Below are 19,206 nucleotides of genomic sequence, written 5' to 3' on the forward strand. Positions count from 1 at the left end.
GGAGGTTGGCTACTATTGTCTGCTGTCAATTATATTATATCTAATAATTGGCTTATTGAATTGAATGGTTTCATTTATATAGCTTATTGCCAGGGCAATATTATTATTATTTTAACATTTCATTCCAACGTACAAGTGTACTAGCTAGAGATATTGGCCGGGCACTTAATTAATTTGTAGCTTATAATTGTTTAGTAGCTAAGTTAGACTAATTGGTTTGGAATTTTGGTCGAGGTTTTGAATTTTGTATCGTACCTGTAACACCCGGACTCAATGAAGATCAATTTGTCTTTTTATTTATTTATTTATTTTGTTTTAGTTTATTCTATTTTATTTTATTTTTTTCACACGTTTACTTCCGCACGTTTCATTCTTTCCGTCTATTTTCTTTTTCCCTTTAAGTTTCCCTCTCGTCCACATCATGAATATCTTGCACGTCTCTTGCCTATTTTTTCTCTAGGGCTTTGTCAATCAAAGATTTTTGAAAACCTTTGGCATAACTCTCTGATTCTGAATTTGATTATGTTTCCGCTCTATTCAGTTACGGCCCTACCACGAGTGATAATAGTGGCATACGACCCAACCACGGGTTACAATAGTAGATACGGCCCAACCACAGGTTATAATAGTGGATACGGCCCAACCACGAGTAATAATAGTGGATACGGCCCAACCACGAGTAATAATTGTAGATACGGCCCTGTCACGGTTTATAGTAGTGGTCTCTGTTTTGAGTGCACACCTTGGTAATAGAGTGACTTATGTTCTGCTTGGCTATCCACAGATGCACAATCCTACCACGGGAGTTATACATGGCCTCTGTTCTGATATGATGTTCTAATGATGATGATGATCATTAATGTTATGCCAAAGAATATTTTTGAATGAAGTTATTTCTAAATCTTCGCTCTGATATTTTGATAACATGTTTTACTTCCGCACTCTGAAAGTGAAAATGTTTTGTTCTGCATTCTGATTTCTGTAAATGCTCATGTTTACACACTAGTATATGTCCTCTGCTTACTAAGTTGTTAATATCTCACCCCTTATCTCCATATATTTTTCAGATAATTTTGATAGTTCAGCTGGAGAACAAGAGTAGAATGTTTAGCAAGGTGTGATGATCGTAGTGGAATAAGTGTCTGAGGGTACAAATGCTTATTTGAGGGTCGTAGTTAGTAAACTGATTTATTTTTCGAGTATTTGATTTGATGAGTTGAGGATGTTTTCGAGTTTTAGAGAATTTCTAATTTATGTTATTGGGGATTTCTTTATTGTCATCATGGAGGAACTTAGATTTTTAGATTAATTAAGTGGATTAATATTTTATAGAATTTTCTGGATTTTATAGTTTTGTTATTGAAGTTGATATTAGGTATTAAGGGTTAACTCTCTGGACCTCCAGAAACGAGGCGTTACAGTACCGACTGGTACGGTCGAAATATTTCGTTTATGTGGCATAGCTGGTACAGATAAAGTTATAGTTTCGTACAGATCAGAATTTCGGTCGTTTCAGCCCCTACCGGCCTATATTCGGCCTTTATTTTTTTCTTCTTTTTTTTTCTTTTCTTCAAACAACAAGCTTATTTTCTAACCCTCCAATTCAGACTAAACAATTTATAATTTATATATATAATTTATTCATACATAAATTATTTTGAAATATAGTTTATATATATTTTATATATAATCTATTTATATATGGACTATTCTGAAACGGTATTTGAAACGGTACGGTACCGAAATATCTCGTTTCAATGCCTCAAATTAAACGGTTACCAGTACGATATTCAAAACAATGATTTTGATACCTCAAAGCCCACTTTTGTGACCATGGTATTACTTCCTACACCACTTTTTAATAAATAGTCATTTATTGATACTTCAAAGCCCTTCTTTGTAACCATGGCCGTATTACTTTCTCCACTATTTTTAGATGATAGGTTCATAAGTAAAATATAATAAATAATATCACATTATTTAATATTATATCAAGAGATGATGAGTAGTATTACTCTTCAAAATATTCACAATGATAGACTGCATGAAACATTAATTAACAATTAATACTATTAAACAAAATTCTCAAACATAAGAAAAATTTATTATTATTATTATTATTATTATTATTATTGAAAAAGGCGAAAGGGATACAACCAATGGCAAAGTATTGTGGAATAGATTACATGAAGGGTAGTGATAGAGGTACTATACATTTACTACTTATATTATAATTGAAATTTTTTATGTTTTTATCATTTTCTTTTAAGTATTTTTTTAATATTTTTAAACATTAAAAAATTAAAATATTTATTAATAATCACTTTCTTAATTATTAAATAAAATTAAAAATTAAAAAAATAAAAATACAAGAAAAATAATAAATAGGTAGTAAAAAGTAGTAACCTTATCGTTATCCTTACAAGGATGGGGACTCTACTAAATCTTATTTCTGCTAGTTGCCGACAGCATGCATTACTTTAAAGGGATGCATGGACATGATCATGAGGATCGGGGTATAAGTTGTTTTAACCACCACAGGACAAAAGTTTACTACGTAGATAATTTGACTGCTACGTTAATTTTATTTAAGCTCGATCAAGGATTAATATTGCTCATTTAGTTTTGAGAAGCATTCTGTTTAAGCTGGTTGATCTGTTGCCCCCGCTCATGCTGGCCCCTTTGCAGCAGGTGCCCCCGTGCAACCCGGAGGGTTGTGAGTGCCAGAAATTGTGGGATTGACATTCTCACATATTGTTTTAGCCTCTCCAGACCCTGTGAATTTAAGGTCGATGTCCTGAAGCTTCACTTTCTCGCACGGTATGCTCTTGCTACAAGCTAGCTTGACAGCCTCTATATTACTAGTACTGCCTCGAATGTTCTTGAAGCTAACGTCGCTGATCTTGATCGTAGAGGGAGCCTAGAACCAGGAAGATCGACCCAAGAAAAAAAAAAAGATCTTTAGTTTTTACTTCACATTGGAGTTGATTGAAGCTGATAACATCAAATTCCACGTGATATTCTTAATTACCTGAGCTTTGCACTGACCGTGTGGGCAGTATCCTTGATCTATGAGGATAGGATTATCCACATTAGTCATGGTAATATCCTCGAAATGCATACCGCTTGCAGAACCAGCACTAGGGCTACCAGGCCATGTCTTGATCCTCACGCCATTTTGGGCATTGGTAATGGTGCAACCGGTGACTGTGATTCCACTTACAGGTTCCTCGTTCTTGTATCTTCCAAGGCTTCCAATGCTGATACCATGGCCAGGTCCGCATGCTACTTTTGTGATAGTAATGTCTTGGCTTCCATCACCAAGGGAGATACAATCATCACCAGTTCCAATCTTAATATCGGTAATTGTAATCCCAGATGAACGTCCAATGTGGATTCCATCTGTGTTGGCGCTGTCTGCAGGTGCAGTGATGGTTAGTTTTTCCATCTGCATGCCTTTGCAGCCCAACAAGATTATGTGGAAATATTTGCTGTTTAGTGATGTTATGTCCGTGACTACTGCATTTGTGACGAAGCTGAACTTCAAATTCTGCGTACGTTCATTTTGAAACATTAAGAACCACATATTAATAAATAATAATAAGTGATTAGTGTCATATATATATATATAGAGAGTGATGGAAAATCTATTGCATGCCGATCAATTCTTACAGCGGCAAGTACTCCGCATGAGTTGAGGTTATTGGGACAGACATTTGATTTCCAAGCAGTTTGTCCTTGCCCATCGAAAGTTCCACCCCCAGACAGAGTGAACCCATCAACATGAAGGAATTGGATCCAGAAATCCTGGAATTTACTGGGGTCTGCTGGAGCCTGGATGGTGCCCTGATTGTGGAATTCAATAGGGCCCTTGCAAGGTCCTGCTAAAGTCACTGGACCTAATTTGAATATCCCTTTTGGAACCACAACTTGGTTTTTACCTGCTGCTGCGCATGCGTCTTTCCAAGCACTGGTCAAAGCCTGATGATTACAGAAACCGAAAACGGAAAAAAGAGTAAATTAAGCCTTAATTCTTCTTTTTAGATCATAAGTGGTACTACTGATGAAGATCAATATTTTTGATAAGTATAGCATCTAAACATTTATGGTGATCAACAAAATGGAATTGCAGTAGTACTGCATGCATATTGCATCATATATATATATATATATATATATGTATGTGTGTGTATAGGTGTATATACCGCGGTCATATCTGCACCAGGCTTTGCTCCATGTGTCGTCACATCAAAAACTGCGGCTTGAGCATGATTAATGGCATTAAATGCCACCAGAAACGCCAAGGACATCAACGCGAGCTTTAAATTCACAGCCATCTTGATCTTTTACCTATCAGTCTATCGCTCCCCAGCTTTCTTTGTCTGATCTTGATATGTTTGCAACAATGATCGATGAAAAGATCCTTTGGTTTACCCAGCTATTTATACTGCATGGGTCTTGAATCTAAACCGTGCGTCCAAACTTGTTGAAACTGTCAATCGATCGTTTCCTAATCTTATGCAACACCTTTAATAAGTTTTATGGTATTTAGTTTATTCAACTAATTCAATGACTTCCTATTCTTAGCTTGGCTTCGTCCCCTGGACCACTCACCCAACAGCTGTAACACCCGGACCAATTATGCTCAAAATTTTTTTTTATTTGTTTATTTTTAGTTCATTTTATTTTATTTTATTTTATTTTCTTTACACTGTATTTTTTTTTATTTCTGCACATTTTATTCTTTCCGTCTATATTTCTTTTTCACCCGTAAGCTCTTTTGTCCACTCCATGCACACACACAGCACATCCGCGCACACGTCTCTCTCAGCTCTCTAGGGTTTTTTTTGTTTTTTGGTCATCATTTCAGCTATATATTTGCATGTTCTTCATCCTCAACGGAAATCTAGAGTTGCCGCTTCTTCTTTTTCACGCATCAGCCTCCATCACCCACTATAATCTCTCATTCACTGCCTCTCTACGTTCTCGGTTCATCATTCGTCAACCTTGCCAGAGCCCCTCCACCGCTAAACACCAACACCGAAAGACAGCCACTGCCTCCACGTTCAGAAACGCCCAACAATAGCTTTGCACCACAACAACGCCTCACGCAAGACTCTGTTCTGCACCACCGTACCCCACACTAAGCCGCCCAACGTAGAAGTTTTGTCGCACACAGACCCGTAGCCATCCTCCACCTAAAGCTAGAGCTGCCGCTTCAGTTTTCTTCCTTTTCTCCCAGTTTCCCCACCACCAATTGCCGAGAACAACCACTTGCTTAGTAGACCGAAACTCCCCTGTTTTAGCCACCGAAAACAGAGCAACCCAACCCGGTGCACTTGTCGTTCAAAGCCACCACACACGGTGCCAGCGCTTCCACGTCGTTACCACCAACACAAAGAACTCTGACGGTCACTCCACGCCACTCCTTTTTCCGCCGCGTCCCTTTCGGTAAGCCACTGACAGCACCTGTGTCACACTCTCGGCTTACTCTATGTCTTTCATTTTTTTTTCTTTTCCTCATTCGTTGGTCTCTCTCTCTCTCTCTCTCTCTCTCTCTCTCTCTCTCTCTCTCTCGCGTACAGTGCTCCGCCGAGATCACTGTCGTCTGCCTAGCCCCTCGCCTACGTCACACGCTGCCGCTTGATTTCCTCCATAAGTAAGCCCTGTCCTGCATGTTATGTTGATTTAAGTAGGTTTTTTTTTTGGTTAGTTTTCAAAAAATTAAATGAAATTACCGTAATACCCTAGCTACCTAGGGAGATTAATTTGTTAGTAGCCTGCATGGCAAACAATTAAATAAGTATCCTAATTTAGTAATTAAAGACCTTCTAGCATGATTCTACACTCATTAGTATCCTAATTAGTGTAGAATCATTGATTGTCGATTATGGTTGGTTAGGCTGTGCGTACAAGATTTCAAGACTCGTATGCACGATTTATTTTAGAGATTATTCTTAAGAAGAGAAAAACAAATTAAGGACCTCATCATGCATGGCTAGCTTGTATCTGATGATCAGTACTTGTCCTCGTCAGAGGTCGATGATCCATTTTATATAAAGTTATTTTATTTTTCAAGTCGGTATATGGAATATTCATTCACATTATTTACATGGCTAGCATGTCCCTACCGAGTTCTCTCTCTCAACTCAGACCCTCTCTCTCTCTCTCCAACTCACGGCCCTTGCAACTGTCAGCAGTAGCGGAGCAAGCCGGGCAGCACGACACTTGCGTGAATATGTCTATCAATTTGTGAAGCCGATGAGGTTGAGGAGGATGAACATCTATGCTTGATAGATCGTACCAAACCTCTTGTCATTCTAGACTGCGGCCCGAGCACTTGCGTGAATATGTCTATGTTACTAGGAGAGGATTCCTCAGAAACCGACTACATCTCCATCATTTTTCCCTGCAATTTAAAAGGTAATGATCGTAAATAATTAGTAACGTATAAAAAGAAATAGAAATAAGAAATAAACTATTCAAATGTTATATAAATAATTTGTTTAACAAAATTAACATTACTTATATAATTATCTGCAGCGATAGTATCCATCCACTCACTATGCTCATAGACATGACTGAGGGAAAAGTTTTCAGGATCATCACGTTTCTAACAAAGCGACATTAGCAATTTTAAAAAGATAATATTAGTACTTATCAGAAAGAATATCAGGAAAATAAATGAATTCTATAATTTTTTAATTACCATTTTTTCAGCAAGACGATGGAATGACCTTGAACCGGCACGAAGGTGGACAGTCAGAACGGATCTATTCTATGCATTTGTAGAACTCAAGTGCTACAAAATATATTAAAAATGTTAATTGTAATATGTATACATATAATATATAGAACGAATATGAATGTAAATAATTAAAAGATATAAATGTAAAATACCTAATAATCTGGAGATGCGAAAAGATCACAACACTTTCTCCAATCATCTAACTTCATGTAACACCCGGACCCAACCAAACTCTATTTTTATTTATTTATTTTGTTATATTTTCTTCACATGCTTATTTTTTGTTTTTAAACACCAGATTTAATTTTGTTTTCTTTTCTTTCTGTTTTTTCTTGTTTTCTTTTTCCCCTTGGTCTGCCTCTCATCCACGACATGCATACACACGCTTTCGTTCATGGCATGCTTGCACACACACGTCTCTCTCATCTCCCTAGGGTTTCACCTCACATATATATAAATGCTTATGTTTTTCCCAAGCAATGATAATTTACCCAAACACTGTCGCCGCTAGAAACTCCTCCCCACGCAAACAGCAACCGCAGTGTTGCATGCCCTCCCACTATCCAACTTCAGTGCACGTCCTCACAACCGCTTGAAGACCAGCCACCGCGCAGCATCCCAGCCACTGCCTCGATCAAAACCAGCCCAAAACACACGAACCACCGTGCGATAGCACTGTCCAAGCCCCATGAGAAACCGAACAACCACCACCGAAAGGCAGTCCCACTGCCAAGCCTTCCACGCCGCAACCCACACGACTGGCCCCTTGCACGTCGAAAAACACTAACCCGAAGCAGAACCGACCACTACAAGCAACGGCAGCCACACGAAGCTACCGCCTATCGTCCCGTAGCCTCTTCTGCAAGTTTCGGTTTCATCTGTTTTAGTATCCAAAAACAGAGCAGCTTTCAGCCACCTTAAACCGTTGCCATACCCATCACCGAGAGCTCCTTCACGTTGCGCCTCCAGAAATCGTCGGCGAAGTTTTTCATCACCCCAGGTCCGCCTCTTGCCACCCTGCCGCACGGTAATCTCCCTCTCTGTTTTCTGTCTCTCACGTTCGGTTTACTCTCCCGTAAGCTCTCTCTCTCCGTTATCTCTCTCATCGTGAATCTCTCTCTCTCTCTCTCTTTCTCGTTCAGTGCATAGCCACCGAGTGCACCACCTCCCGTCGTACACCGCGCCATCACACTTCACCATCTCGGTGTGTCCCTGCCGCCGCTGCATGTTTTTCTTTTATTCTGTTGTATGTTTATTTTTTGTTTTAGGTTTAGGGTGTTTATATATATATATTTATATGTTTATATATATATTTATATATGTATATATATATATATATGTGTGTGTGTGTGTGTATATTTATAAGTAAATTTTAACTTGGGCACTTACCAGTTTTAACCAAATATATATTACGAAAGTTCACGGTTTGAGTTTTCGGCTGAGAAGTATTTTTTTGTGTTGATTTTGTATTTAAATAGGATTTTGTTTTAAGTTTCAATAAATATTATATTGTATTTTAATAATATTGTTAGTTAAAGGAAGTAAATCTATGTTTTTCATAAGAGGTGACTTTTTCATGAATTATTTTAGGAAAAGTTTAGTAACCAGTGTATTCTTTTTATTTATAAAATATTGTTGGTATTTTAGATATTTTGAATATTAATTTTTATTGAGTTCTATATTTATCATAATACTTATTCGATAATTTTTTCTTCTTCAGTACGAATTCGATTAAGTGAATATTGACGGTCTTAGAAAATGATGATATTTTAAGGTTATGAGGATTTTAAGTTTTGAGGAATTTGATAGGCTATTTTAGAAGCGTATGATTGAATATCGAAATGTGTGATTAATTGAAAATTTATGGAAGTTACGTGATTATTTTATAGGTGACGATTAATATTTGTTCGGCATTTTTTAGGAAAATTCTGAAAAAGCTAAGAAGTTCAGGTAAGCGAGGTTCCTATACTAGACTTTGCATTAATATAAAATGAGCTGAGATCCTTTTTGGAAAATGTGCATGTTTTGCTATGAAAAGAAATCTGAAAAACAACCTCAGATAATTGTTCTGCATTACTCATGAGATTCTGTTTAAGAAGAAAGTATTTTCTGTCATGACTGGTGTAGACATGAGCTTATTTTTGACATTATGTTTCTAAACTTTGAAAAAGAGAGCGAATATGAAATTTTGTGCATAAAGTATGTTTTTTGATCTGATTCTGTTCTGTTCTGTACTCTGTTATGATGTGGCATCTGAAAAACCTTTGGCATGACTTTCTGACTCTGATTCTGACTCTGATATGGTGATTCTGATTCTATTTTGCTCTGATATGTGGCCCTGTCAGGGGATATAATTGTGACATCTGGCCCGCCACGGGATATAATAGTGATTTTCTGTTTTGAGTGCAATCGCTTTGGTAACACGGTGATTTATGTTCTGCTTGGCTTTCCGCAGGATGCACAACCCTACCACGGGGGTTAAACATGGTCTCTGTTCTTATATGATATGATAAGACGAAGTTGTTCAGTCATGCTGTGCCAAAGGAGTCTTTGAATATGAAAAGTTGGTTTCCGAATATGAAATATTTGAGAAGTCGCTCTGATTTTCTGATAAGATGTATTTTTTTGAGATTTGTATATTGATACTGAAATGTTTTGTTTCTGCATTCTGAACTCTATGCAAATGCTCATGTTTACACACTAGTATATGTCCTCTGCTTACTGAGTTGTTGATAACTCACTCTTTATCTCCATTTATTTTTCAGATGATTTTTGAATAGACCAGCTAAGGGTCAGGATTATGGAGTATCGGTGAGATGATTACTTAAGGATAATGGATTACTCATAGAAGATTTCTGAGAAGTGGCAGATTTTATTAAGAGACTTTGTAGTATTCTGATGACGTTATATTTTGGAGTCTATAAATTTATTGATGAATTGTGAGTTTTAAGTTATAGGGAGTAACTCTTCGATCTCTGCGGGACCGAGGCGTTACACTTCATCTGCTGAAAAGGAGACTGTGCAGCCTCTTCCAATATCTCAAACTTCTTGAAGTGGTCATGACATCGTCCTTTGTGACGTCGGAATAGTGTAGCCATCAACGCATTCACGGTTCTCAAATCCTCACTACGGCCAAAGTCAAGGTTGAATTCATCCTAACAAGAGAATCAGGTCAAAAATATAATATATTAATCTAGGTGAAAAAAATGTACTGAAAAGTAAACTCACTAGCACACAACTTCGAATGTGCTCCTTAATCTCATTCGGATCATCTCGCCATGAGCGCACATAAAATGGAGCATAAGCTCGAACTACTGTGCCAATATAGGAAGAAAGCGCTGCTGCACTATCATCCACCCCTCCAGTGAAATTATCAGGAATTGTGATCTTCAGTTTTCCGTGCCTTCTATTTTTTTCAAGAGAGATTCCACGTGTATAGCTACGACCGCGACTTGCATATGCATCAACTACATGATAATAGATATACTATAATTATAATTATATAGTTATTGAGACAAAAGTATTAACTATATATATAATTATCAACGACAATATTTCCTTACTGGTAGGTGTCGACTGGTTGTTGTTCTCCTTTGTGTTAGCTTGATCTTCAGGAATAGATTCCTCGAGTGGAAAGTCCTCAATGCATTCAGGACTTGGACTTGGCGGATGCACATTTCTTCGTTGTCATTTTGGAGGGCATTCTTGAAAATAATTAATTATATCAAAGAAAATTAATTAGAAGAAATTATGAAAATTCAAGATATTTTATAGTCACCTATATAAATAACATATTTAGTACTTTTATTCTTCATCTTCAGATGAATTTTCCATGCATGTTTCAGAATCTCCGTCAATAACATCTTCTTCATCATCATGTTCCTCTTCTTCATTGTCCTTATCTACCTCCTGCCCGGATTCTGATTCGTCTTCATCTTCATCTTCTGACTCATCTTCTTCTTCTTCCTCATCACTTACTTAAATTGAATGATCATTTAATACAGACGGGTCGAGATGGATGGGTGGGACATCATCTCTACACAAGGGGAGCAACTCGAGTGCACCGAGGTCAACAAACAAGTTAATACCCTCTCCATCTTCCTGGTATGCCTCAACAATCGGAGTGTCATCTTCATCTCCACTATTCTCGTAATCTGCACTTGTTCCAGCTTCATATATACTTCGATGAACAAATTTTTGTACGACTCGCCAAGTTATCTCTCCACTATCTTCATTAGAACTTTTCATTGGATCAATCAAGTAATAGACTTGGGTAGCTTGACAAGCCAATACGAATGGATCATCTTCGTACCATTTAGATGCAGTATTAACACTCGTAAAGTGATTATCCCTATGTATCAAAACCTGACCACCGCCTAGATCCCACTAATCACATTTAAAGACATATGTTACAAACCCACCCAGATATTTCAATCCGATAATATCACGTTTGACACCATAATAGTCAATATCATCTGTTCCATGACTCCCTTCGACCAACACACCATAGTTTTGAGTCTTTCTATTACGTTCACATTCTAAAGTATGGAATCTATAATCTCGAACCGTGCATACAGTGTATCGAAGTGCTCTATTTGAGGGACTACGGGCCAATGCATGCAATTCAGAAGAAATTGATCCGGGATCATGAGCACGTTGTTCCAAAATCTAACAATTGAAATAGTATATATTTATTATTTCATTATCCAGAGTTAAAAATTTCACAATATAACATATATATAATTTTAGTTCATACACGTTCTTCAAACTATCTGGGAAATTCTTCCTCGTGTCTTGCTTCTATATTTTCTACGCCTTACGTCCTAAGTTTGTCCATGTGGTCACTGTTATAACATGTTGCAAAAGAAATATATTTTAAGCACAACAATTATAATTAATTTGAAGAAAACTATAATTATTAAAAGCAATGAAATGACATACCTGAGATAATCATCAATCTCTCGGCAATTATATAGCACATACCACCGAACTTTACCCAACTCTCCATCAATTAAATCGTAACCTGTTTGAGCAACCAAGGGTCGTACATTTTGGGAAAACACTGATAGCTCACGAGGTGGCGGAGCAACAAGATTAGCATTTCGCTCTTGATGATTAAATCGTGTCTCAAAACCACGAAGATATAGAGAGCAAAATGTTAACCATTCATCGTGTATATAGGCCTCTGCTATTGAACCCTTAGCTTTGGCTTTATTCCTAACAGTGCGTTTCAGTCAACCCAAATATCTTTGAACTAGATACATCCAACGGAACTGCACCGGTCCACCCAGAAGTACCTCTCGCGGTAAATGTATTGCTAAATGGACCATGACATAAAAAAAAGATGGTGGAAAGATCTGCTCGAATTTACATAGTATAGTAGCACTTTCTTCTTCCAATTTCGACAACACATCTTGATTTACTACCCGAGCGCATAAATCCTTGAAAAAAATACAGAGTTCAGATATGGCAACACGTACATTAGATGTCAGCTTCCCACGAATTCCCACAGGTAATAACCTCTGCAAAAATACGTGACAATGATGACTTTTCAATCCATTGATTCTTCAATCATCAGGACTCACGCATCTACCTATATTTGAAGCATAACCATCTGGCAACTTCACACCTTGCAACCATTTGCAGAAATCCATCCTCTCCTCCCTCCTCATTGTAAAACATGCATGCGGCATGACTACCCTATTGCCTGCCACCCGCAAAGGCAGATTATGTTTAATTCCCATTTTCTCAAGATCTTTCCTCGTCTTGATAGTGTCTTTCGCCTTTTTATTGATACTCATCAATATACCCAGTATATTATCACAAATATTCTTCTCTATGTGCATTACATCCAAACTATGTCGCAACTTGCATGACAACCAATACGGCAAGTCAAAAAAAATACTACGCTTTGTCCAATTCAATTCTGCTGCGCCTCGTTTTCTCTTGTTCTTTCCCCGACCTTTGCCAAAATTGTTCGCTCTAACATGTTGCAGTTGTTCCACTATCTCTTCTCCAGACAACTCTTTTGGTGCAGTCCTATCCTTTACTCTCCCATCAAACTTGGCACATTCTTTTCTCATAGCATGATTTGCTGGAGTATCAACGAACCTCGAGGTCCCCCTCTGTTGACCATGCAGGTGATCGTTCAAGCCTTGACAGAGTGGAATTGCCCAGGCCTACGAAACACGACATCAGCACTATATACCAAGCATCTTCAAAATTCTAATATTTCCTATATATATATTTCTCCCATTTCTCATTACTAGACGCATGGCAGCATATACTTGTTGACTTTGAAGATAGGAGGGATAAGGAGAAGGTACTCTGAGTGGGTCTCTGGTCATTTGATAAGCATTTGGTTTTGACGAAAGAGGTTGATGGCAAGGAACAAGAAAAGAAAATTCAATTCACGTCAACATCTCTTTGGGTGCGGCTCCATGAATTACGTTTGATGGCATGAACTGCGTTTGTGGGTTGTTTGCTAGGGGAAAAGATCGAAGTTGTTGACGAAGTGGATGTAGATGAGGGTGAAGTTGCATGGGGAAATTTTTTACGCATTTGTGTTAATCTATAGATTTCTAAGCCATTGCTGAGGGGTTCCAAGTTCTAATTGGGGCCTATAACCTATTTCCCAAAAACAAAATGCTCAGTAGGCTTTTCCTCCATTAAAAAAAAAAAAAAAATCGAATATGAGTTTCGTGTTGGCCTGGGTGTTACATCCTCCCCCCTTACAAAAATTTCGTCCTCGAAATTTGTTGCACTTAAGCCAAGTGTTTTTCTGCTTAAATTAACCCACCACATTCATGTCGAACCTAACGTTCGAAAATTCTAACTTTCCCATGTTTTGTGTCTAGTGCCTTAAATATCTCCTAATCCTCTTGCCTTCCATAATCACACACTTATTGTCAATCTTCGTACACCACCTCAAGGTCTAGTTCAAGAAATAAAAAAATATGAACTTCTACAATCACCCATCTTAGAGGGACACTTCTTTTTTGGAATAAGAGAAATATGAGTAAGATTCAAATCAGAATGGAAGGAACTTGAATTCAGAGCTAGAAGAACTGTTGAGGTAAGAGAATCCCCAACTAAATGCCAATATTTTTCGAAAAATAATGGAGATATACCATCAGGGCCAGGTGCCTTCATGGGATCCATTTGAAACAAAGCTATCTTCACTTCATCTGTAGAAAACTCCTTGATCAACTCCTGATTGATCATAGATGTTACTTTCCCAGTTAAAGGTTGTAAAAAATCCAATGAAGTACTGGTAAGAGATGGATTAGAAGTAGTAAACAATTGTTGATCTCCTTCTTGCCATTGTCCATGTTCATCTTGAATTTTAAAAATCCTATTCTTCCTTTTCCATTGTAAAGCTTTCATGTGGAAATACTTTGTGTTATTATCACCCTCTTTAAGCCATAAAGCCTTAGAGCCCTGTCTCCACATAACCTCATTCCTTTCTAACCAAATTTGAACCTCATCCCTTGCCAAATTCAGTGCCTCAACTTCATCACTAGATGGACCCTTTTCAACCGATCTCTGCAAGTTCCTCTGGGCTTTAACAAGCTGTTGTTTAACATTTTCAAAAGAAATTTTATTCCATTGCCCCAACCGTGTCCCACTTTCTTTTATCAAACCTGTAACTCTCCCATATTGGTCTGGTTAGAAACCCTATCCCATACCCCTTTCACAATCTCCTCACAAACTGGCTCTCCACCCACATGACCTCAAATTTAAATGGCTTTGAAGAACTTTCTCTAGGTTTTTTTTTTTTTTTTTTTATCAGTTTTTGTTTCTATATTTATGTACCTTAAACATGTCTTGCACACTTCTCTTGCTCCTAAACACAAGACCCCACAGCAGAACAACAACCTCTACCCTCCTAAACCACAAAGTACGTGCACTGCCATAGAGATAGTAACCACAACGTTGCGTTGCATGCCCCTCCCACCATCCAACTTCAGTGCCCGTCCTCACCACCGCGTGAAGCCCAGCAGCCAGTTTTCCTAGCATCAACCACGGGACCGCTCTGGATCAGCTACTGCCTCCACATCCAGGAAATGCCCAGCAACAACAATGCACCGCAGCAACGCCTCACGCAAGACTCTGTTTTGCACCATCGAAAGCAGAGCACCTAATTCCCTCCATAGTGAACTGCGGAGCTGCCACCCAACTGCTCAGCCTCAAGTGGGAACCTCCAAAACACGCCGGTCATGCACCCAACTCCACCGTGTCCCTCTCAGTAAGCCCACGACGAGCCTTCTTCCCCTTACTCTTTTTTTCCTCTCTGCCTCTTTCGCCCTCACGTTAATTTTCTCTCACTCGCACCTCACAGTCCCACCACCACGCAATGAAGGCCACAGCCAACTAGAAGACGTCTTCATCCCAGTGCACTCCGATCGGCTGTAGCCATTTAAGTGAAAATGTTTTTTTAAGGATCTTAGTTTATTTGAAGAAATAGTTTAGATATGTATTTTATTTTATTTTCTTTTCTTTTATTTTATTTTTGTAAGAAAATCATTTAGAGTTTAAGGTATTAGATGGATAAATTAAGTGGATGTTGAGGAATTTGAGAAGTGAAGGTATTTTAGGTTTATGAGAATTTTATGTTTTGAGAAATTAAAATAGGTTATTTTAGCATCTTTGACTTAGATATTGAAATTTGTATTCGATTGGAAATTTATGAAAATCATGTACGTTATTATGTTATAGGTGGCGAATAATATTTGCTCGACATTGTTGACGAAATTTTCGAAACTTAAGAAGTTCAGGTAACCGGGGTTCCTATGCTAGACTTTGCATAAAATAAAAATGAACTGGGGTTGATTTACGAAAATGTGCATAATATGTTTTGAAAAGAAATGTGAAAATAACCTCAGTTATTTATTCTTCATTACTCATCGAACTTTGTTGAAAGAGAAAGCATTTTTATCATAACTAGTATAGACATGAGCTTATTTTTAGCATTCTATTTCTGACCTATGCAAAAAGAGCGAATATGAAAATTTGTGCATGATTGTGTAAATATGCTTTGGATCTGCTATGATTATGAAGGTGATATGATTTTGTTCAGTACTTTGTTTGGATAAGACATGATTTCTGAAAACCTTTGGCATGACTCTCTTATTCTGAATTTGATTTTGTTTCCGCTCTGTTCAGTTACGGCCCTGCCAATGGTGATAATAGTGGCATACGGCCCAACCACGGGTTACAATAGTGGATACGCCCCAACCACGGATAATAATAGTGCATACAGCCCAACCACGGGTTATGATAGTGGATACAACCCTGCCATGGGTTATAGTAGCAGTCTCTGCTTTTAGTGCACACCTTGGAGACAGAGTGATTTATGTTCTGCTTGGTTATCCGCAAATGCACAACCCTACCACGGGGGTTATATATGACCTCTGTTCTAATATAATATTCTTCTAATGATGATGATGATCATTTATGCTATGCCAAATGATATTTTTGAATGAAATTATTTCTGAATTTTCACTCTGATATTTTGATAGGAAAATGGAAATGTTTTGTTCTGCATCCCGATCGTTGTAAATGCTCATGTTTACACACTAGTAAATGTTCTTTGCTTACTTAGCTAAGTGTCTTAGTTGGGAAATTGGTTATTTTCAATTACTTTGATTTAATGAGTTAAGGATATTTTTGAGTCTTCTGGAGAGTTTCAATTTATTTTATTGAGAATTTCTTTAAAGGAACATAGATATTTGGTTTGGGTAAATGTATATTTTTTGGAGTTTCTGGATTATTTATACTTGTGATTTTTGAGTTGATATAGAATAATAAGAGCTAACTCTTCGGCCCCTACGGGAACGGGGCTGACATGACGCTGCTTGACTTCCCAAGCGAAGTAACATGCAAAGCGTTCCAGCTAACTCTAAAAGGGTTGGCACGTGCGTGGTTCAAGTCAATGGCACCTAGATCGGTGCCATTGACTTGACTGTTCCTAACCCAGTTCATATCCAGTCAAAGGAGGCGGCGTACCTCCTCACCATCAAACAAACAAAAAACAAAATTCTAAAGTCCCACTTATCCCGGTTCAAGAAGAAGTTTATGACCACCGACGACCAAAACGAGAAGATAACCTTGGCGGCCCTTTTGGGAGGAGTTTGGCCAAGGTCCTAGTTTATCGCTGAGTTGCCAAGGAGAACTCCCATGATGTTGCGAGAGTTCATGGACCAAGTCGACAACTTCAAGGCAGAAGACATACTTTAAGCGTTGACAGAGCCACGAAGGAAGGAGTTGGAGTGGGCAGAGAAAAGGACGAAGATCCCGACCAAGACCAAGCCCCACGAGAAACTGGAGAAGAGCACCCAAGAAAAGCGACTGGATGAAGTCCCAACAAGGGGACCCGGACCACGGTATGACCGACCCACATTCACCATTCGCGAGGCCGATACCCCCATCGCACAAAGGGAAGACGACCAGGGAATAATGCTTCGCTACGGCACATGCCACTAGTCCACCTGGTACAAAATCGAGGACTGCTTCTCCCAGCAATGGAGGAGGGAATATGCACAGTAGGAGAGGCAACGCCGCCCCCTGACCTGGAGACTAGAGCAAGAAAGAAGGGAAAGGTCGAGAAGAGGAGTCAGGATTGAGGCAATCAACACATAAGGGCAGACAGTCCTCAGTAGCGACCACGAGTATGGGAACCGCAAGAAGATTGTTCTCGTTCTCCGTCGTAATAGGAGCCTCCGCTAGGGAAAATTTGAACCATAGCAGGAGGATTTACAGTCAGGGGCGTTACCTCCTCAAGCAGGAAAGCACACCCGAAGGCCCTGGTATCATGAGGTGTACTTGGCTGAGTATCATCCTGCCAAGCATTGGAGGGGTCACCCTACCCCTGTCATCTCCTTCATGGAGGCCGACGAGGAGGGGGTTCTATACCCCCACGACGACGTGTTAGTGGTCAATATGATGGTTTCTAACTTCACCACCAGTAGAATGGGCATAAATGATGCTCGGCAGAAACCGACCTCCATGCCCTTGAAAGGTTTCTCCGAAAGTATGGTTCGGCCTAAGGGAACCATCAAGCTATCGATCCTTATTTGTAACAGCCCCTGCACGGCCCCTGTCATGGTTGACTTCTTAGTAGTAAAGACACTGTCGTCATACAATGCCATTATCGAAAGGCCCACCCTCAACAACTTGTGACCCGTCACATCGACCAACCACCTCAAACTGAAGTTCCCAACTCCCCAAGGAGTGGAGGAAGTTTGAGGCAAACTGGTCTTAGCAAGAGAATGCTACATCCAAGAGCTAAAGCAGAGGGATGGTGGGCTTGCCTAAGACGTCACTCCCTGGGAAAAGTACGCCAGACACCACTGAAAGACTTGTGGCAAGCCTCTGTTTGCGACTCACCCTGCCAGGCTCGAGGGGGAGTAAGGGGCGCATGACCCTATAAGGAAGAATGGACGACAGCCTCCCTGGCCGAATATTTTGTTTCTCGTGGTCTTCTAATATCTCTTTATCTAGTATGTAATTTCTCTATATTTAATGAGAATGTGATTTTTCAGGACAATACAAATGCCTACTTCAAACTTTCGTATTATTAGCAAAGCGCCAACAAGACAATTTGCATCTAACGAAATCTACGACAACAAAGTCATCTACGAATTACTGATTACCTCCTCGCAGGATCAGTCTCACGACTCCCTGAATGAATTACCCCAGCCCCCACCGCAACGAAGAGTGTGATTAGCACCAGCATAACCCAACACTTACCTTTCCTGCAATATCAACGAGTGGAAGTGGGTCCAGTTTCAAACTACCCGAACAACATACCACCCATGGGATCAAAGGGGAGAACTAGTGTAACACCCCGCACCCGAGGGTCCTGAGAGTTAGCTCTTGTAACCTAACATCGTCTTCCATAATAGATTTATACGCTCTAACATTCCATCAAAATTCACAGTCTCTAAATTTCTTCGACTTACAATACCAAAAATAATATAAAATCATAAAGCAACAAAAAATACACCCAAATAAATACTTGTACTCTCAAATACTTATTCCACTACGAACTTCACAACTTCTCTAACACAACCTACGCTTACTAGCCAGTAGAACCATCATAATCACCTAAAAAATATTGTAGAGATAAGGGGTGAGTTATCAACAACTCAGTAAGCAGAGAACATATACTAGTATGTAAATTTGAGAATTTTCAGAATTTAAAATACAGAACAAAATTATTTACTTTCAGAGTGCATAATCAGAAAGACTTGCTTTTAGAATGCAAAATCAAAACATGTTACCAAAAATTTCAGAGTGAAACTTTCAAAAAACTTTCTTATTCAAAATCCTTTGGCATATCAAAATCTGAGACCTCATCTTTATCATACCGGGACATAACATCGAGATAGATATTATGTTTAACCCTCGTGGTAGGGTTATAAACCACTATTATACCCATGGTTAGGCCCTATACA

General features: G+C 38.8%; 1 protein-coding gene across 1 annotated transcript; it reads right to left on the reverse strand.

Moving 5' to 3' along the window:
- Positions 1 to 2,387: 2,387 nt before the first annotated feature.
- Positions 2,388 to 4,419, reverse strand: LOC109012637 (exopolygalacturonase-like). The gene is made up of 4 exons (XM_018994378.2): positions 4,206 to 4,419; positions 3,673 to 3,981; positions 3,032 to 3,550; positions 2,388 to 2,920 (listed from the first exon to the last, which is right to left on the reverse strand). Exons 1-4 carry the CDS (start codon positions 4,335 to 4,337, stop codon positions 2,669 to 2,671), a joined length of 1,212 nt encoding a protein of 403 aa, XP_018849923.1. The 5' UTR covers positions 4,338 to 4,419; the 3' UTR covers positions 2,388 to 2,668.
- Positions 4,420 to 19,206: the final 14,787 nt, after the last annotated feature.

The sequence above is a fragment of the Juglans regia genome, chromosome 1, assembly GCF_001411555.2.
Source record: "Juglans regia cultivar Chandler chromosome 1, Walnut 2.0, whole genome shotgun sequence".
Classification (NCBI taxonomy): domain Eukaryota; kingdom Viridiplantae; phylum Streptophyta; class Magnoliopsida; order Fagales; family Juglandaceae; genus Juglans; species Juglans regia.